Raw genomic sequence first — 15,075 nt, 5'->3', positions numbered from 1 at the left:
AGGAGAGTAGCTCCCTGTAGAATGTGGAGAGAGGTTTCTTGGGGCGAAGGGCGTTAGAGATTTTCCCCTCCAACCAAGAGGGATCTCCCGTAGGCCTGGGAAAAGATTTCAGAAGCGCCAGATCTTTCTTAAAAGCCATAAGCGCTAGGAAAGAGGCTTCCTGAACCCTAGGGATTTCATATATTTTACTCCAATTTAAGGCACCTGATACAGTTATGATGTCTTTCAGTTTAAAGTTAGATAGTAAAGCCCAAATTCCTGTTGCATCAGAGGTGGTAGGGTGAACATGTGCCTGCAGCAGCTCTAAGGGGAGACTCAAGCTTGGGAACCCAAGGGTCGAGGACCCATATAATTTGGTCCATTCCAGTAACAGACCCTTCCATAAGGGCGAGATAAATTTATTATTAGCAGTACATTTGCGCACGCCCCATAGAACTAACTTGTCCCTATATGAAAGCAAATTACACTCCAGTCGGGAGACAAGGCCGAGAGGTCGCCAAGAGATGAGGCTCAGAGCTCTGTTCAGCATTGATGCTTTGTAATAAAGGTATATGTCGGGTAGGCCGAAGCCTCCCAACCTCCTCTCCCGAGTGAGAGTGGCATAAGCCAACCTAGGGGACTTGCCAGACCAAACAAAGGTTGAGATGACCCTGCGGACCTCCACAAAGAAGGAATGGGGTAGCCAGATAGGAAGTGTTTGGATGAGATAGAGCAGTCTGGGGACAATAAAAGCTTTAATGAAGTTTTTCCGCCCAATCCAAGAGATAAACGGGAGTTTTAGAGAGTGTAAGTGTGTTCTAATAGATTTCAGTAAAGGGACATAATTTAACTCGAAAAGATCTTCTGGTTTTGCTGAGATATGGGTACCTAGAAAAGGGATTGACTTAGTGGCCCACGAAAAAGCAGCGGAACCTTTAAGCGTGTCTACAGTAGCAGGTGGGCAAGAAATATTCAGGGCCTGTGACTTAGTATAGTTGATCTTAAAATTTGAGACCGCTCCATATTCTTCAAAAAGGGCTTGAAGTCTGGGGAAAGAGGTTAGAGGGTTGGACGTTATGACCAAAAGGTCGTCTGCAAAAGCGGCCGTTAGATGGGTATGCGACCCCACGGTGATCCCCTTAATATCTGGGTCTTGCCTGATCCTGGCCAGAAGGGTCTCCATGACAATAACAAAGAGGGCAGGCGAGAGTGGGCACCCCTGCCTAGTCCCATTAATAATGGGAAAAGCTGGAGAGAGTGTTCCATTAATCCGTATTCTGGCAGAGGGGAGCGAATAAAGTGAGAAAATGGATTGGATAAACTGGTCCGGAAGGCCAAACTTCGACAGTGCCCGAGACATGAATTGCCAGCTGATCCTGTCAAAGGCCTTTTCTGCGTCTGTACTGAGAAGAGCTAAAGGTATTGAGTGCTGACGAGCATGCGTGATCAATTGTATGACACGGACCGTATTTTCACTCCCCTGCCTGCCAGAGACGAACCCCACCTGCTCCTCGTTGATAATGCCAGGGAGAACCGACTGAATCCGTTGAGCCAAAATTTTGGCCCACCACTTCACATCAGTATTTAGAAGCGAGATAGGACGGTAACTCCCGCATTTTAGGGGGTCCTTATTTTCCTTGTGGATTACCGTGATATGGGCTGAAAGCGATTGGGGAGGAAGGGAACCTCCTTGGAGTAAGTGGTTACATAAGGTATTAAAATGGGGAATTAGGGTCTGCTTAAAGGATTTGTAGTAAGAGATGGTAAAACCATCGGGGCCTGGACTTTTGCCCGAAGGTATGGAGGAGAGAACCTTACCAATTTCATCGTCTGTGACAGGAGATAAGAGCTGAGCTGACTGAGCGGGGGTAATATTAGGTAACTGGAGGGAGGAGAGAAACTTCTCAGTTGCCTCACCTAATTGAGCTGGTGACATATTATCTGGTGTTTTAAGGTTGTATAGGTCCCTATAGAAGGCACAAAAGGTCTTTGCTATATCTGGGGTACCTTTATGAAGGACTCCTCTGTCATCTTTAACTGCAGCAATAAAGGAGTCAGTTTTTTGTTTCTTCACTAAAGCGGACATTAGCCTATTCCCTTTGTCCCCGTGTGCATATGAGCGGAATTTGGCTCTAAGTAACAGCTTAGCTGACGTGACATTTAACAGGTTCTTGAGCTTAGTACGGGCTTCTGAGAGCTCCAAGGCACAGCTAAGGGCCTGGGAGGCTTTGTGCGTTAGCTCTAGAGTCTGAATCTGGGAGAGAAGTGTCGCCACAGCCTGATTCCGCTGTTTTTTAATATGTGCACCCAAGGCTATTAGTTCTCCCCTCAGGACAGCTTTGTGGGTTTCCCAAATAATGGAAGGGGAGGGAGCGTCAGGGCCTGAAGTATTAGTTGTGAAGAAATCAGTTATGATAGAAGATAATTTAGCAGCATGGGAGGGGTCTGAGATAATGGTCTCGTTAATGCGCCAATTCCATTCCCTCTTTGGGAGGTCCAGCAGGGACACACTCAAAAATACCGGAGCGTGGTCAGACAGGGTGATGTTCCCTATGTGAGAATTTATAACTCTGTTAGCACAGGATTTGGATAAAAATAGATAATCTAATCTATGGTAAGATAGTTTAGCAGCTGAATAAAAGGAAAAATCCCTACCAGTAGGGTTTGTGGTGCGCCAGATATCTAGAACCCCTAACCTCTGTAGGGCCAATTTAAGGCGCCGCAACCGGGCATGTGTAATGGCAGACTTCCCATTCGAGGAATCTAATGTAGGATCAAGGGTAGCATTAAAATCACCTCCTAGAATAACCATTCCCTCCTTAAAGGAGGATAGTAGGCCTAGGGTCTGAACGAGCCAAGCAACCTGCCCTCTGTTGGGAGCATATACAGTTGCCAGGGTAACAGGAGTGTCAGCGATAGTGCCCTTAACAAACAGGTAACGACCCTCAGGGTCTGCAGAGACGGCAGAGTGCTTGAAGGGGAGCTGCTTGTGGATCGCTATGCTGACACCCCTGCTAGCCGAACTATACGTGCTATGGAACCATTGGGAAAACCTTTTGGGGGGCAATTTGGGGATCTTACCCTCTCGGAAATGGGTCTCCTGGAAATATGCTATAGACACTTTATCCCTCTGTAAAAGGGCCAGGATTTGGGACCGCTTGCAAGGCTCGTTCATTCCCCGGGCGTTAAAGGATGAAATCACAATAGACGACATTCTGGAATAGAAAGAAGACAATCAGCATCTGAATATGCAATATATGACATCTGATGGTGGAGGAGGGGGGGAGGGGAAGACACACGAGGGAAGAAGGGGATACAAACAGGTGGGAAACATGAGAATAGTGCAAATTCATTTTGCAAAAGGAGCTCTACTGAGCACCTGACTGAACGACCCTTTCTCATCACGGCTACCAGCCGGGGTCTGTCAGGTGGGGGGTCCCGCAGAGCTACAGAGGGCCATTTACTGGCCATTAAACAAAGAAAAGGGGAGTGACCCGTAGGTAAAACCGGGTTAACCCCTGCAATTATAAAATAAGCAGGGAGCAGGCAAGGTCCAGAACATTAAACAAGCCAGTAGAAAGTCTGGAAACAATCAGCCTCTTCTGCACCTTAGAACAACCTTCCTCCACAACAGGCGGACAGGACAGGCCTGGAATTGGGCCCTGTGCCTTCAGAAAACGATGAGGCACCAGGTAACTTTTCCATAAGGCACTCAGTCCCGGCCACTTCGGTCAGAGCAGGAAATAACGCAGAAATCTTCTGTAGTAATTCCTATATTCAGGTAGGAGGGTAATCAGGCTTTTCAGCCCTCGCTTTGGGCGACTTTTTATTGTAAACAGGGCGCCATTCAGCCGCCTGGGGTGGCGGTATCGGTGGGTCCTCCATATCTGCTGGCATCCATGAGGGAATCTCGATCGGGGTTACCCCCAGCTGGGCCCAGCTGGCATGTAGATCCCTCGGTGAGCGGATGGAGATCTGGCGTCCGTTTTTGAGGACCGCGATCCCGAACGGATATAGCCACCGGAAAGGGGTAGCTGCAGCTCTAAGGGCATCCAGGAGCGGTTTGAGGATGCGCCGCTTAGCCAACGTGGATGGGGCCAGATCCTGGAAAAACATAATCGGCGTACCTCCATACTGCAGCTGCTCCGCTTCTCTTCCGGCTCTCATGAGTGCTGCGGTGTCGATGAAGCTGAGGAGGCCGCAGATGACATCACGTGGGGGATCTGTATTCTTCGGTTTAGGCCTCAGCGCCCGGTGGATCCGTTCAATAATTATTCGATCCGCTCTCTCAGGCCCCAGCAGGTCAGTGAATATTTCATGCGCCACTTTTTCTAGCGCTTCACTAGCAAAGGATTCTGGGAGCCCGCGAATCCTCAGATTCCTCCTGCGGCTCCGGTTCTCCTGGTCCTCGACCCTCAGTAGCGCTTCATTAAGCAGGTCAGTGTGGGAGCTGATCGCTTTATATGTCTTCTCCTCCCTCCGGATAGCCGCCTCCTGCGCGCCCTCCAGGTCCGACACCCGGTGTCCCATGCTCCGGAGATCCTCCTTAATTTCTGATAGGTCTCTCTTAATCGGTGCTAACGCTGAATTAAGCACCTCCAGGAGTGCCGCCTTAGTAAATGAGCCCCTCTGCCTCCTCGATTTGCAGGTGGAGGTATCCGAGACACTGCCGCCATCTGTGTCTTCCTCCATGTCGGATGCCTGGGCCGGAGCGGGCGCCATTTTGGGGGTCTCAGCCGACCGAAGCTTCGGTTGTTTTTTAACAAATTGATCCATATCAGGCTGTCTGGATCTAACATGAACTGGATCAGCCTGCTCCTTAGATCGATCCTTGCCCGTTTTGCCCATCAGAGCTGTGCTGTAAGCTTAATATAGGGGTTAATTCGCCGGTAAGGATGAGGAGCTCAGCAACTTGCAGCCATCACGCTACACAGCCAGGCTCCCATAGTAGTTATATTCTTGTACATAGGAGCAGTATTATAGTAGTTATATTCTTGTACATAGGAGGCAGTATTATAGTAGTTATATTCTTGTACATGGGAGCAGTATTATAGTAGTTATATTCTTGTACATAGGAGCAGTATTATAGTAGTTATATTCTTGTACATAGGAGGCAGTATTATAGTAGTTATATTCTTGGACATAGGAGCAGTATTATAGTAGTTATATTCTTGTACATAGGAGGCAGTATTATAGTAGTTATATACTTGTACATAGGAGGCAGTATTATAGTAGTTATATTCTTGTACATGGGAGCAGTATTATAGTAGTTATATTCTTGTACATAGGAGCAGTATTATAGTAGTTATATTCTTGTACATGGGAGCAGTATTATAGTAGTTATATTCTTGCATGTGGAGGGCAGTATTATAGTAGTTATATTCTTGTACATAGAAGCAGTATTATAGTAGTTATATTCTTGTACATGGGAGCAGTATTATAGTAGTTATATTCTTGTACATAGGAGCAGTATTATAGTAGTTATATTCTTGTACATAGGAGGCAGTATTATAGTAGTTATATTCTTGTACATGGGAGCAGTATTATAGTAGTTATATTCTTGTACATGGGAGCAGTATTATAGTAGTTATATTCTTGTACATAGGAGGCAGTATTATAGTAGTTATATTCTTGTACATAGGAGGCAGTATTATAGTAGTTATATTCTTGTACATAGAAGGCAGTATTATAGTAGTTATATTCTTGTACATGGGAGCAGTATTATAGTAGTTACATTCTTGCATGTGGAGGGCAGTATTATAGTAATTATCTTTATATATAATTTTTTTGTGTTTGCTTTTCTATCAGAATTTACTTTTGGAAACCTTACTGCCAGTGTTAACTGTGACTGGTGTTGCACTTTAAGAAAATTAAGTAAAATATTGTCTTTTGATATTTTATGGCTATTTCAGCAGCTTGTTATTTCCTTACTGCTGCTTTGCCTCTATCTATGAACAGAGGAGACAGCGATAACAGGACAGTTTAATTTCCTGTGTCCTTTGCGCCTCATGCAGGTAACCTTGGAAACACAAATGTGCGTCATTTTCCTCCTTTCATTAAGTTAATGACAGTTTGAATGTTGTTTGGTCTTGTTTGCTGTTTGTTATAGCTTAAATGAAAGAAGGTGATGCGTTAGGCTGGCATATAACAATTAAACCCAATTACATACGGAAGGTTGCGTAAAATCAGGGCACACAGGAACACTGGAGTTGGTTATTTTGCCCAATTTACTACTGTTGTACATGTAGGTTTAACACAGACTTAACATACATAAACCAATAAAATAGTACAATCCTGACAAATTAATACAAAGACAAATTACACTTTATATGCCGTGTAAATGGTTAGCCCCCAGGTGGTCAGACCCAGTACTACACCAATGTATTTTCATGGTTTTACAGAGAGCACTGCTTTTTGCTGTGAAAGTTGTGTAACATATGAGTTTTGTTTGGTGACGCCGAGCATTGTGTAACTAATGAAGAGGTCCCTCATACAAAGAAACTTGAGCGATCGATATTATCTCTCCTGTGACAGGATGAAAGGTGGACTGAGGTTAATTCCTGGAATGTGCAATGTTCAGGTGATAGTACTCCTAGGATACATGGACTCCACCACTGCTCCTTATCAGTATACATTGGGTTGTGCTCACATTGTGCAATTGTGGTCTTATATTAGTGGAAAATGCCTTGTAGAGTCATGGTATAATTATTAGTTGTTACAAATTCCATATTTTTGATCTATAATACCTGACCGTCATTATATGGGGAGAACCTTCTATCTAGTTATCTCATATCTATCTATAGAAGAAAACGAAGAGGCAGCACTCCGGTATACGTGAAGAACGGATCTCTTTATTTCACCAATGCAACGTTTCAACTGCTCAATGCAGTCTTTATCAAGCTATCCATCTATCTCATATCTGTCTATCTATATATCTATCTAATATCTATCTGTCGTGGGGATTCGCTCTGGTAATTAGGACTAGCGGATGCCGTATAGAGGCAAAGTACAAGTTCTTGAATCAAACAGCGGTATTCACACATTGGTGTATCACAAAACGCAGGTGGCTTGGTGTTACTTCACACACAAGGAAAGTCCATAAACAATAAAAGTCACCTTTTCTCCTGGGTGTTAATTCCCACCCTGTCAGCAGTTCAGCTTCATCAAGTCCATAGGCGGCCTGTTCGCCTTTAGAGGGGCCTGAGTCCTCCAGCCCGGCTCAAACCTAAAATCCCAGCACAGCCCTCAGTTCACAGCACACAGACTCCTGAGCTCCACTGTCAGAGGGAGGTAAATCCACCACACCTGGCAGTGCTGACTGGTTTTTATGCCTGGCAAAACCGGGCCTGGACCATGGGGAGTAGTCACCCACCCAGCACTTTGACTACTCCCAGTAAGAGCCGTCCCGGATCAGCTATTAAAGCCATGCTAAATCTCAAGGTGTCAATTAGCAATAGCTGCTGCTGACACATAAAATACCGGCTCTTACTTCACCGAGGCCAGGAATGATTCCAGATACCTTCTTACACTATCTATCTCATATCTATCTATCTCATATCTATCTATCTCATATCTATCTATCTCTCTGTCCTCTCCTCTCTTTTATGCCTCATTCACATGTCAGTGTTTGGTCAGTGATTTTCATCAGTGATTTTGCTGTAAACACAGAACAGGAGCAGATCTTTCCCTTCTACCTTATGTCTGTGGAGGCCCCAATCACTGATGGAAATCACGGACCGAACACTGGCGTGTGAATAAGGCTACATGCACACGACAGTTGTTTTTCTCTGCCTCCGTTCCGTTTTTTTTTTGCGGATAGGATGGGGACCCATTCATTTCAATGGGTCAGCAAAAAAATGCTGATAGTTTATCCGTTTGTGTTCCACGTCCGTTGTCCGTGTTTCCCTTCAGCAATAGTGCAAATAGTGCATGTCCTACTTTTTTTCACATTTGCGAACAAGGATAGGCATTTATTACAAGGGATCTGTGGAAAAAAAAGATCCTCCCAAAAAAAACGTATGCCGCATCCGTTTTTTTGGGTGGACGCACAATTTGCGGAGTCGTGTGCATGAGGCCTAAGGCTTTATATCTATCTATTTCAATCTAACGTAGTTCTAGGGTCTCTAAGGGCACGGCCACACGTTCAGGTTATTTATGCAGTTTTTGAAGCCAAAATCGGGAGTAGATCATAAAAGTTAAGAAAGTTTAAAGGACAGATACAGCTATTTTAATTTACTCTTGGTCTTGGCTTCAGAAACTTCATGAAAAAAAACTGAGCCTGTGGCAGCACCCTAAGGCTTCTTTCATACTGCTGGTATAGTTCCGACAGAATAATGCCTGCCGGGGCTATCCGGTTCCGGCATTGCCGCATGTTACCAGAATGCCCGCCGGGCCCATTGATGTTGATTGTTCTCAGCCGGAATGATGTCAGCAGTGTGAAACAAGCCTAAGAGACTTTTATCAAACCCGTAAGAAAGTAAAATTATGGTGGATGATATATTTGTGCCATAATTTACAACTTTTCACCTCTGTGGTCGCTATTGAGGTGGGACTTTGAAGGGCTGTATTCTGGGCAAGAGTTGAATTTTCTTTAATGGGGTGGAATGACATTAATGGTGCCACCCTTGTTCATGGATTGCACCTGGTATTGCAGCTGTGGACTGTCACTCTGGGTACCATAAAATGCTTTAATAGCAATGAGCTGGATAGATGAGCTAGACACTCTTGGGTTAAATTGTGCATATAAAGGCTGCCTCGTGCCTCTCATTTATTTATTTATTTTAGCAAATAGTCCCAAATCAACATACACAGTCACACGTAGAATGTATGAAACGTTCCGTTCCCGAAACTGAAGCATAAAGCGATCGTCTAACCTGGGCAAATTGTCTGAATTGCAGGATGGCGCAGATCATCTGTAGGTGCCATCTCTTCAATTAGAATTTCCTGTATATCTACCTGGAAACATATTGACAGGTACATTTTGGGAAGCGTTTATATCGCAGCTGCACAGACGTGGCGAGGGTATAGGGCATTCGCCAAACAAACACCAGGTGCTGGAGGAGAAAGCACTCAAATCCCTTCATGTGCCCGACTCAAAAGAGCCAAACGACAGCTGCATGAATGGTGAGAGTGATGGGCCGAGGAGGCTGCATCCAGGAGATGGGAAATGACCTGAAACGCAGCTCAATCAATTCAGATATCCCAGCAATAAGGGGACGGAAGTGATTTCATTAAGAAAAAAGGGTGCATGACGGATATTCCTTTACCCAGTAAGGAAGTAAGATTTAACATTAATGGAGATGTTTTCTCCTAAATTTGCGTAAATTTGGAACCAATGGGCCAAGAGGCAAATCATTTGCTGCGAATACTAGTTAGCCCAACCCCCACTCCCTGCTCCCATCCCCAACATTAATCTTGTTCCCCTGGAGCCTACGTTGCACAGATGTGATTTGCATGACACAAGCCGAACCTGAGCCCCTCTCTCCTGCATTTGGGGGGAGGTTGGGTATACTTGCACCCTCTCCCGTTCCACCCTGTTACCATGTATTGAAAAGGTTATTCACGGTGTGACATTTTTCCAATGTAAGTTCTGTATCTGTTTTGCATTATTTTCAAATAACTCTGTCTGCTGTCATCCAGTGTGGACCATCAGTGTTTGATGTGATGGGACACACAGGTGCATGGCTCGTCACAGTACAGAAAGGCTGGGTTGCTTGTTGCGGGAGCACAGTTTAGTTGACGTGGGCCCAACGCGTGAACCCAGTCTTATCGGCGATCTGTCTTGTGACAAGTCCTGAACCTCTGTGTCCATCCCCTGACAAGGATAGATGTGTATCCACCGGAAATGAACACTGAAGGTCCCAAGTGAATGACAGCAAGCATAGATCTTGAAAACTGGGAGGAGGTGATGCAGAAAATGTAATGTTTATCATACAAAGAATAACAGGGGTGACCCTTTAAATGTTTGTTCCTTTTTTTTGTAAAGTGATGGGGTGTGCTAGGGTATGGCGTCACGTTATGATCAGTGAGGATCTGACCTTTGGAACCGCCACCAATGCTTAGAATGACGGGGCCAAAGCGTTGCGGTAGAGCTCCATACCCTTTGCTTTTTTTTCTCCTGCACAGCGACCCCCCGGCTATCCACTGTGCAGGGACCTGCAGCACAACTCCATTTAACTGAACCTTTGCAATGGAGAAGGTGAAATCCGAGGCAAATCCGCATGCGGCTTTTGCAAAGAATATTCTGCAACAAAACACGTCTCATATGGACGTACTCTTACTGTATAGTAGGGTATAGGAGCACTCCGAGGACGACAAAAAACAGACTTATGGCGGTTGTGTTTGTAGTCTGTCACTGTGGAGATGCAGCATCCAAAAAGGTTATATATAGGTAGAAATGAGTTATCTGGCAGTTCTTAGTGTAGTTCCCGAGAGACAGGCTGGTCCCTACCCCATCTGGCTGCTGCTGATCCAACTAGAGTGAAGACCTGCTTTTGGTGTGCTCTGCCAACTAGACCCCAAAACAGAACTCTTTGTCCTCATGCACACTACCGTCTTTTCAGTCCGCATCTGATTCGCGTTTTTTGCGGATTGAATGGAGACCCATTCATTTCAATGGGGCCACAAAAGATGCGGACAGCACACTGTGATAGAACATGTCCTATGCTTTTCCATTTTGCAGAATAGTATAGGACATTTTTTTTATAGCGGTAAAAGAAAAAAGGCAACATGCACATGGCCGGCATCCATGTTTAGCGGATCAGCAGTTTGCGGACTGTAAAACACTTCCTGTCGTGTGCATGAGGCCTATCCAGGAAACCAGTGCCAGAAAGTAACTAAGGAAGAAATTAAATATCTGCAGGACCAATAAAAACAGCCTTGCCGGATTAAGTCAGTAGGTTACACACTCGTTTATGGCCATAGACTTTACTGCATGCCGGAAGGGTTAATTGCTTCTTCTGCCTGCCACACTTCTGAGACAGACTGGCCATTCGATATAGGACTTCGCCCCGCAGACTAGGGGTGGCAGAAAGTATATTGATTGCACGCCTATGGTCATTTTGGGAAGATAGCTTGTACCTATAGAAATAGACCCAGGGAGGAACTACTACCATCATTGCTACCTTCTATTCACAGCTTTTTGGGAAAAGCCTACTTTGTGAGATACTTGAGAACTGTGCCTCTTACTACCACTTGTAACATACCTATCGTCATCCTCTGTGAAGAGGCTGTTCTTTTTTTATAATCACGCCTGGCCTGGTCATTGCCTTCACCATCTGCCCCACTGACTTGCACTCTGCAAATCATCCACCATCAAGGGCACCCCAGCCACCACTCGGCAGGATCTCCAAGAGACCCAGGGGGAAGAAGGGAGAGCAATTACCGTGAGTAATTATGACCACCCTCATACTTGCCACCACCACTCCCATCTTCTCTCAGCACCACCATTATGTCTCCCTGAAGGTCCGATGCTCTGCAGAGACACATAGGTTTGCCTAGTATCTGTATACATAAAATGGTAGTAAAATTGAAAGTAGTTTTCTGGGAGTACAATATTGATGACCTATCGTGAGGACCTAAATATCAGATTGGTGGAGGTCCAACCCCCTGTTTGAGGAGGCCGTAGTACAACATAGCGAGAACAGCGCCATAGATTGCATAGTGGCTGTGTTTGGTATTGCAGCCCAGGCCCATTCACTTGAATGGTGACTGAGCTGCGCCTAGGCCATGTGACCGATGTACGGTGACGTCACCAGCATTCACTAGGTGATTTGCGGGGGAGTTGAACCGTCGTCCGTATTGTATTCCTTTAAAGTATGCACGCCCTATTGTTCTGTTGACTTCTCAACTGCTCAGATTTCTTCCATGTGTTGTTCTCCTGACAATGGCGCTCTCTCGCCCCTCTCGCTCCTGGGCACGTTTGTGATATCTGTGTGTCTGAACAGATCAGGCCGGTCTGCAAGCTGCTGGAAGACGCGGCTCTGAGGAGGAAGGACAGGCGGCCTGAAGTCGGATATTAATGTCTGTCCCTTCTGATTACTGATAACATTAGCCATCTATGCGAACGTGGCCAGAAACTATGCGCATTGATTACGGTTCTCCTTCACGTTATTTTATAGCAAGGTAGGAAAGGGTTAACAGGTTTATCGATGAGGTCTACAAAACAGCAGGGGCTACTACTCTCTCCTTCATGGTTAAGGCCCAGACCGCCATCTATCAGAATTGCCAGAAGAACAGGCCTTGTTGCCCATAGCAACCAATCAGAGCTCAGCTTTCATCTCTTAAACTGCTCTGGAAAAATGAAAGCTGCCCTGTGATTGGTTGCTACAGGCAAGATATGTTGGCTCCACTGATGACTGCAAGGACCCCATACATGCTAAACTATAGACGATGGGACCAGACGAAATGTATGGAGAGCGCCCGACTCTCCCCCATGATGTCAGGGGAGAGAAGGATCGGCCATGTTGAGTTTCAGCAGGTGTCTGGCAGCGGCTTTCCCCATTGAGAACACATGTACCCACAGTCGAACCGAGTATGCATGTGTATGAGGGAGACGAGTGACAGCTCCTGGAGATGTATGGGCCTCTACACATGTGGCGGCCATGTTTTATAGGTTAAAATGCACTTAGTTTTGGGGCTCAACTATTTTGAAATATAAGACCCCCTTTAAAATTATGTTTGATGGTAGTGACAGATGAATGGTGAGAGCCCCTTCAAGTCAAGTCAGGCCACTGACAACCCCCATAATAAGACATTTATGGTACATTCTATGCTTCATTGATTCATCCTCTGGCCTGTACCATTGCACAAGTGGGTTAGCTGGGTGACTACCCATTTGGATGCAGTAATCGAAGCCATATTGATTGTAACCCAGCTTTCCGATTAACAGATATGATACTGCTGAAGTGAAAGACCCGGTAGATATTACTTTAAAAGGGAGAATTTTTTTGCAAACTATTTTATATTTATAATTTTAGATTTTTTTTATTGCTTAATAATCTGGTGATCTCAATATCAAGGATCCATTGATTTTAATCCATTGGGTGAAACCAAAGATTGTAGTAAATTTCCAGTAAATGCCAGTGATGTCATTTTTTTGGGTGACTTTTAACCCTGTGAGGTGATTGGCTGGTGAGTGGGGGCTTGACCCTTTCACTCCCCTCTCTGCAGCCAACAGGATATGCCCATCGGTTGTGACATTCAGCCATGTATGGCGGTTGTGGCTTTCCGTATGTAAACTTACTATTGGTTGGCATCCACAAGCGGCAAACAATACGACCCTTTAACACCCAAACCTCTCCATAGTGTAGGTACAGGGCATCTGTTGCTCTCGGTTATCTCCTCTATATGCTCTCCCAGTACTATCACTCCCATCATCCCTCCTCACCCAGTTCTGAGGATCTCCGGAGACGTTTCCATTTCTATAAGTGACCGATAGCAGCAGCTTGTCTTATAAAGCTACCGTACCAGTATAAGCTTATGAAATTAACATTTAAGGTTCCGCCTAAATACTCCTACCAGTTCAATTCAACCATTTCTTACTGGGAAAACTGGTTGACAGCCAATGTTTTTCCAGGAAGTGGAAGAGTGAAATTGCCTAATTATGCAACATCTAAGTTACTGGCAGTGCAGCACATTGGGTAACCACTACAAAATTGACAACCATGCCACCGAAATTGAGATATTACAGTTGTGGAGTAAGAAACACAGGGTCTCAAACAAGAAATGCTGAAACCTGTAGTTCCCCCCCCAACCCTGATGAGCCCCAGATCCAACCTATAATAAAGCACTTACCGGTTATTGTCTCTTGGTAGCCCTTGGTAAAGAACTGCATGGCGGTCGCTGCCCTCCATGGGGTTTTCAGTAGTCCTTGCCTTCCAGGGTCTTCTCCAAGTGACCTCAGGATGGTACCATAAGCTGCCGTCAAGGTAGGAAGGTTCAGTTCATTGTCTTCTTCACTGCGAGTCCTTTCTTCTCTCCAGCTCTCCAGGGGTGGAGTGCTCATCTCAGATCTACCACGATCTACACGACCCAATGCCATGGAGGAGTCCTTCTTATCTTCTTGTAGGAAACCATTGTAGTCGACAGGTTTCTTCTCCAGCCTTGACTTGACTGGATCCATGTCAGCGCAGACTTTTAGTCTAGGTGGAAGAATGAATTGTGCTCTGCCACGAGACTCCACTCACTGTCTACCAAAGAAGTCTTCCGGCAGGTGTCAGCTTCAGGGAAGTTCTGAAAATGTATCACCAGACAGGTACTACCTTCATTCGCTTAAGCATGTGATAGGAACACGACCTGCAAGCAAATTGAGATGGTCAATGCAAACCAGGTATCTCAACAGAGTCCGCGAAGATCAGGAGGAGATGGTAGTTTGTCTTACAATGAAAGCTCTGCAGTATAAGATTCAAGACGTAGAATATGCAATGTTCTACAGCCATACAGTCTTACCCTGAACTGACATGTTGAGCATGGACCATGAGTTGAGATCTTCTCCAACAGGAGAACATGGAATGGGCAGCAGGTCAGCAGGATGGTCACTCAGGCAAGATGCTCTGGAGCTTGTTGGTCAGCATCAATGTGAAGACACTTTGCTTTCTGGTAATCCGTATACTTCCAAGTCTTAGTCTGGAGATGCTGGATGGGTTGTCAAAATGCATAGATTATTTTCTGATAGATTGCAAGCTTTCTGATGCACTGGCCAAGCAGAATGGCAGGCTTTGGAGCTTCAGCGTCAGGTTGGACTCGGGGCACTATTGCTCAAGTCACTGAGCTTTGCTCTCCTCTCAGATCTCAGCAGGTTACAGCTGCTTTATGTAGCTTACTGGACAGCCCATTCTTTCACGCCCCTCTCATTGGCTGGTGCATTGTGTGCGTCACTGACGGCTTGTAAGAGGATCAGGGAGGAGAATGAGGAGGGAGCAGCAGCTGTGGGGATGGGAGACGGAGATAGTGTCCTGAACATAGGAAGGAATAACATTTATACACTGCGTGCAGAATTATTAGGCAAATGAGTATTTTGACCACATCATCCTCTTTATGCATGTTGTCTTACTCCAAGCTGTATAGGCTCGAAAGCCTACTACCAATTAAGCATAT

The 15,075-nt window shown here is 45.4% G+C and overlaps 1 protein-coding gene across 1 annotated transcript in view; it reads right to left on the bottom strand.

The window, feature by feature from the left end:
* The window catches only part of GCH1 (GTP cyclohydrolase 1), a 37,486-nt gene extending 22,727 nt beyond the window's left edge, over positions 1–14,759 (bottom strand). Inside the window, exons 1-2 of the mRNA XM_040411529.1 lie at positions 14,428–14,759; positions 13,774–14,274 (exon numbers count right to left, since the gene is read on the bottom strand). Coding sequence (XP_040267463.1) covers positions 13,774–14,101 — 328 coding nt within the window. The 5' untranslated portion in view covers positions 14,102–14,274; positions 14,428–14,759. The remainder of the gene's footprint in view (positions 1–13,773; positions 14,275–14,427) is intronic.
* Between the last annotated feature and the right edge of the window lie 316 nt (positions 14,760–15,075).

Source organism: Bufo bufo, chromosome 11, assembly GCF_905171765.1.
Source record: "Bufo bufo chromosome 11, aBufBuf1.1, whole genome shotgun sequence".
NCBI lineage: Eukaryota > Metazoa > Chordata > Amphibia > Anura > Bufonidae > Bufo > Bufo bufo.
This window is presented reverse-complemented; position numbering and strand designations above follow the sequence as displayed.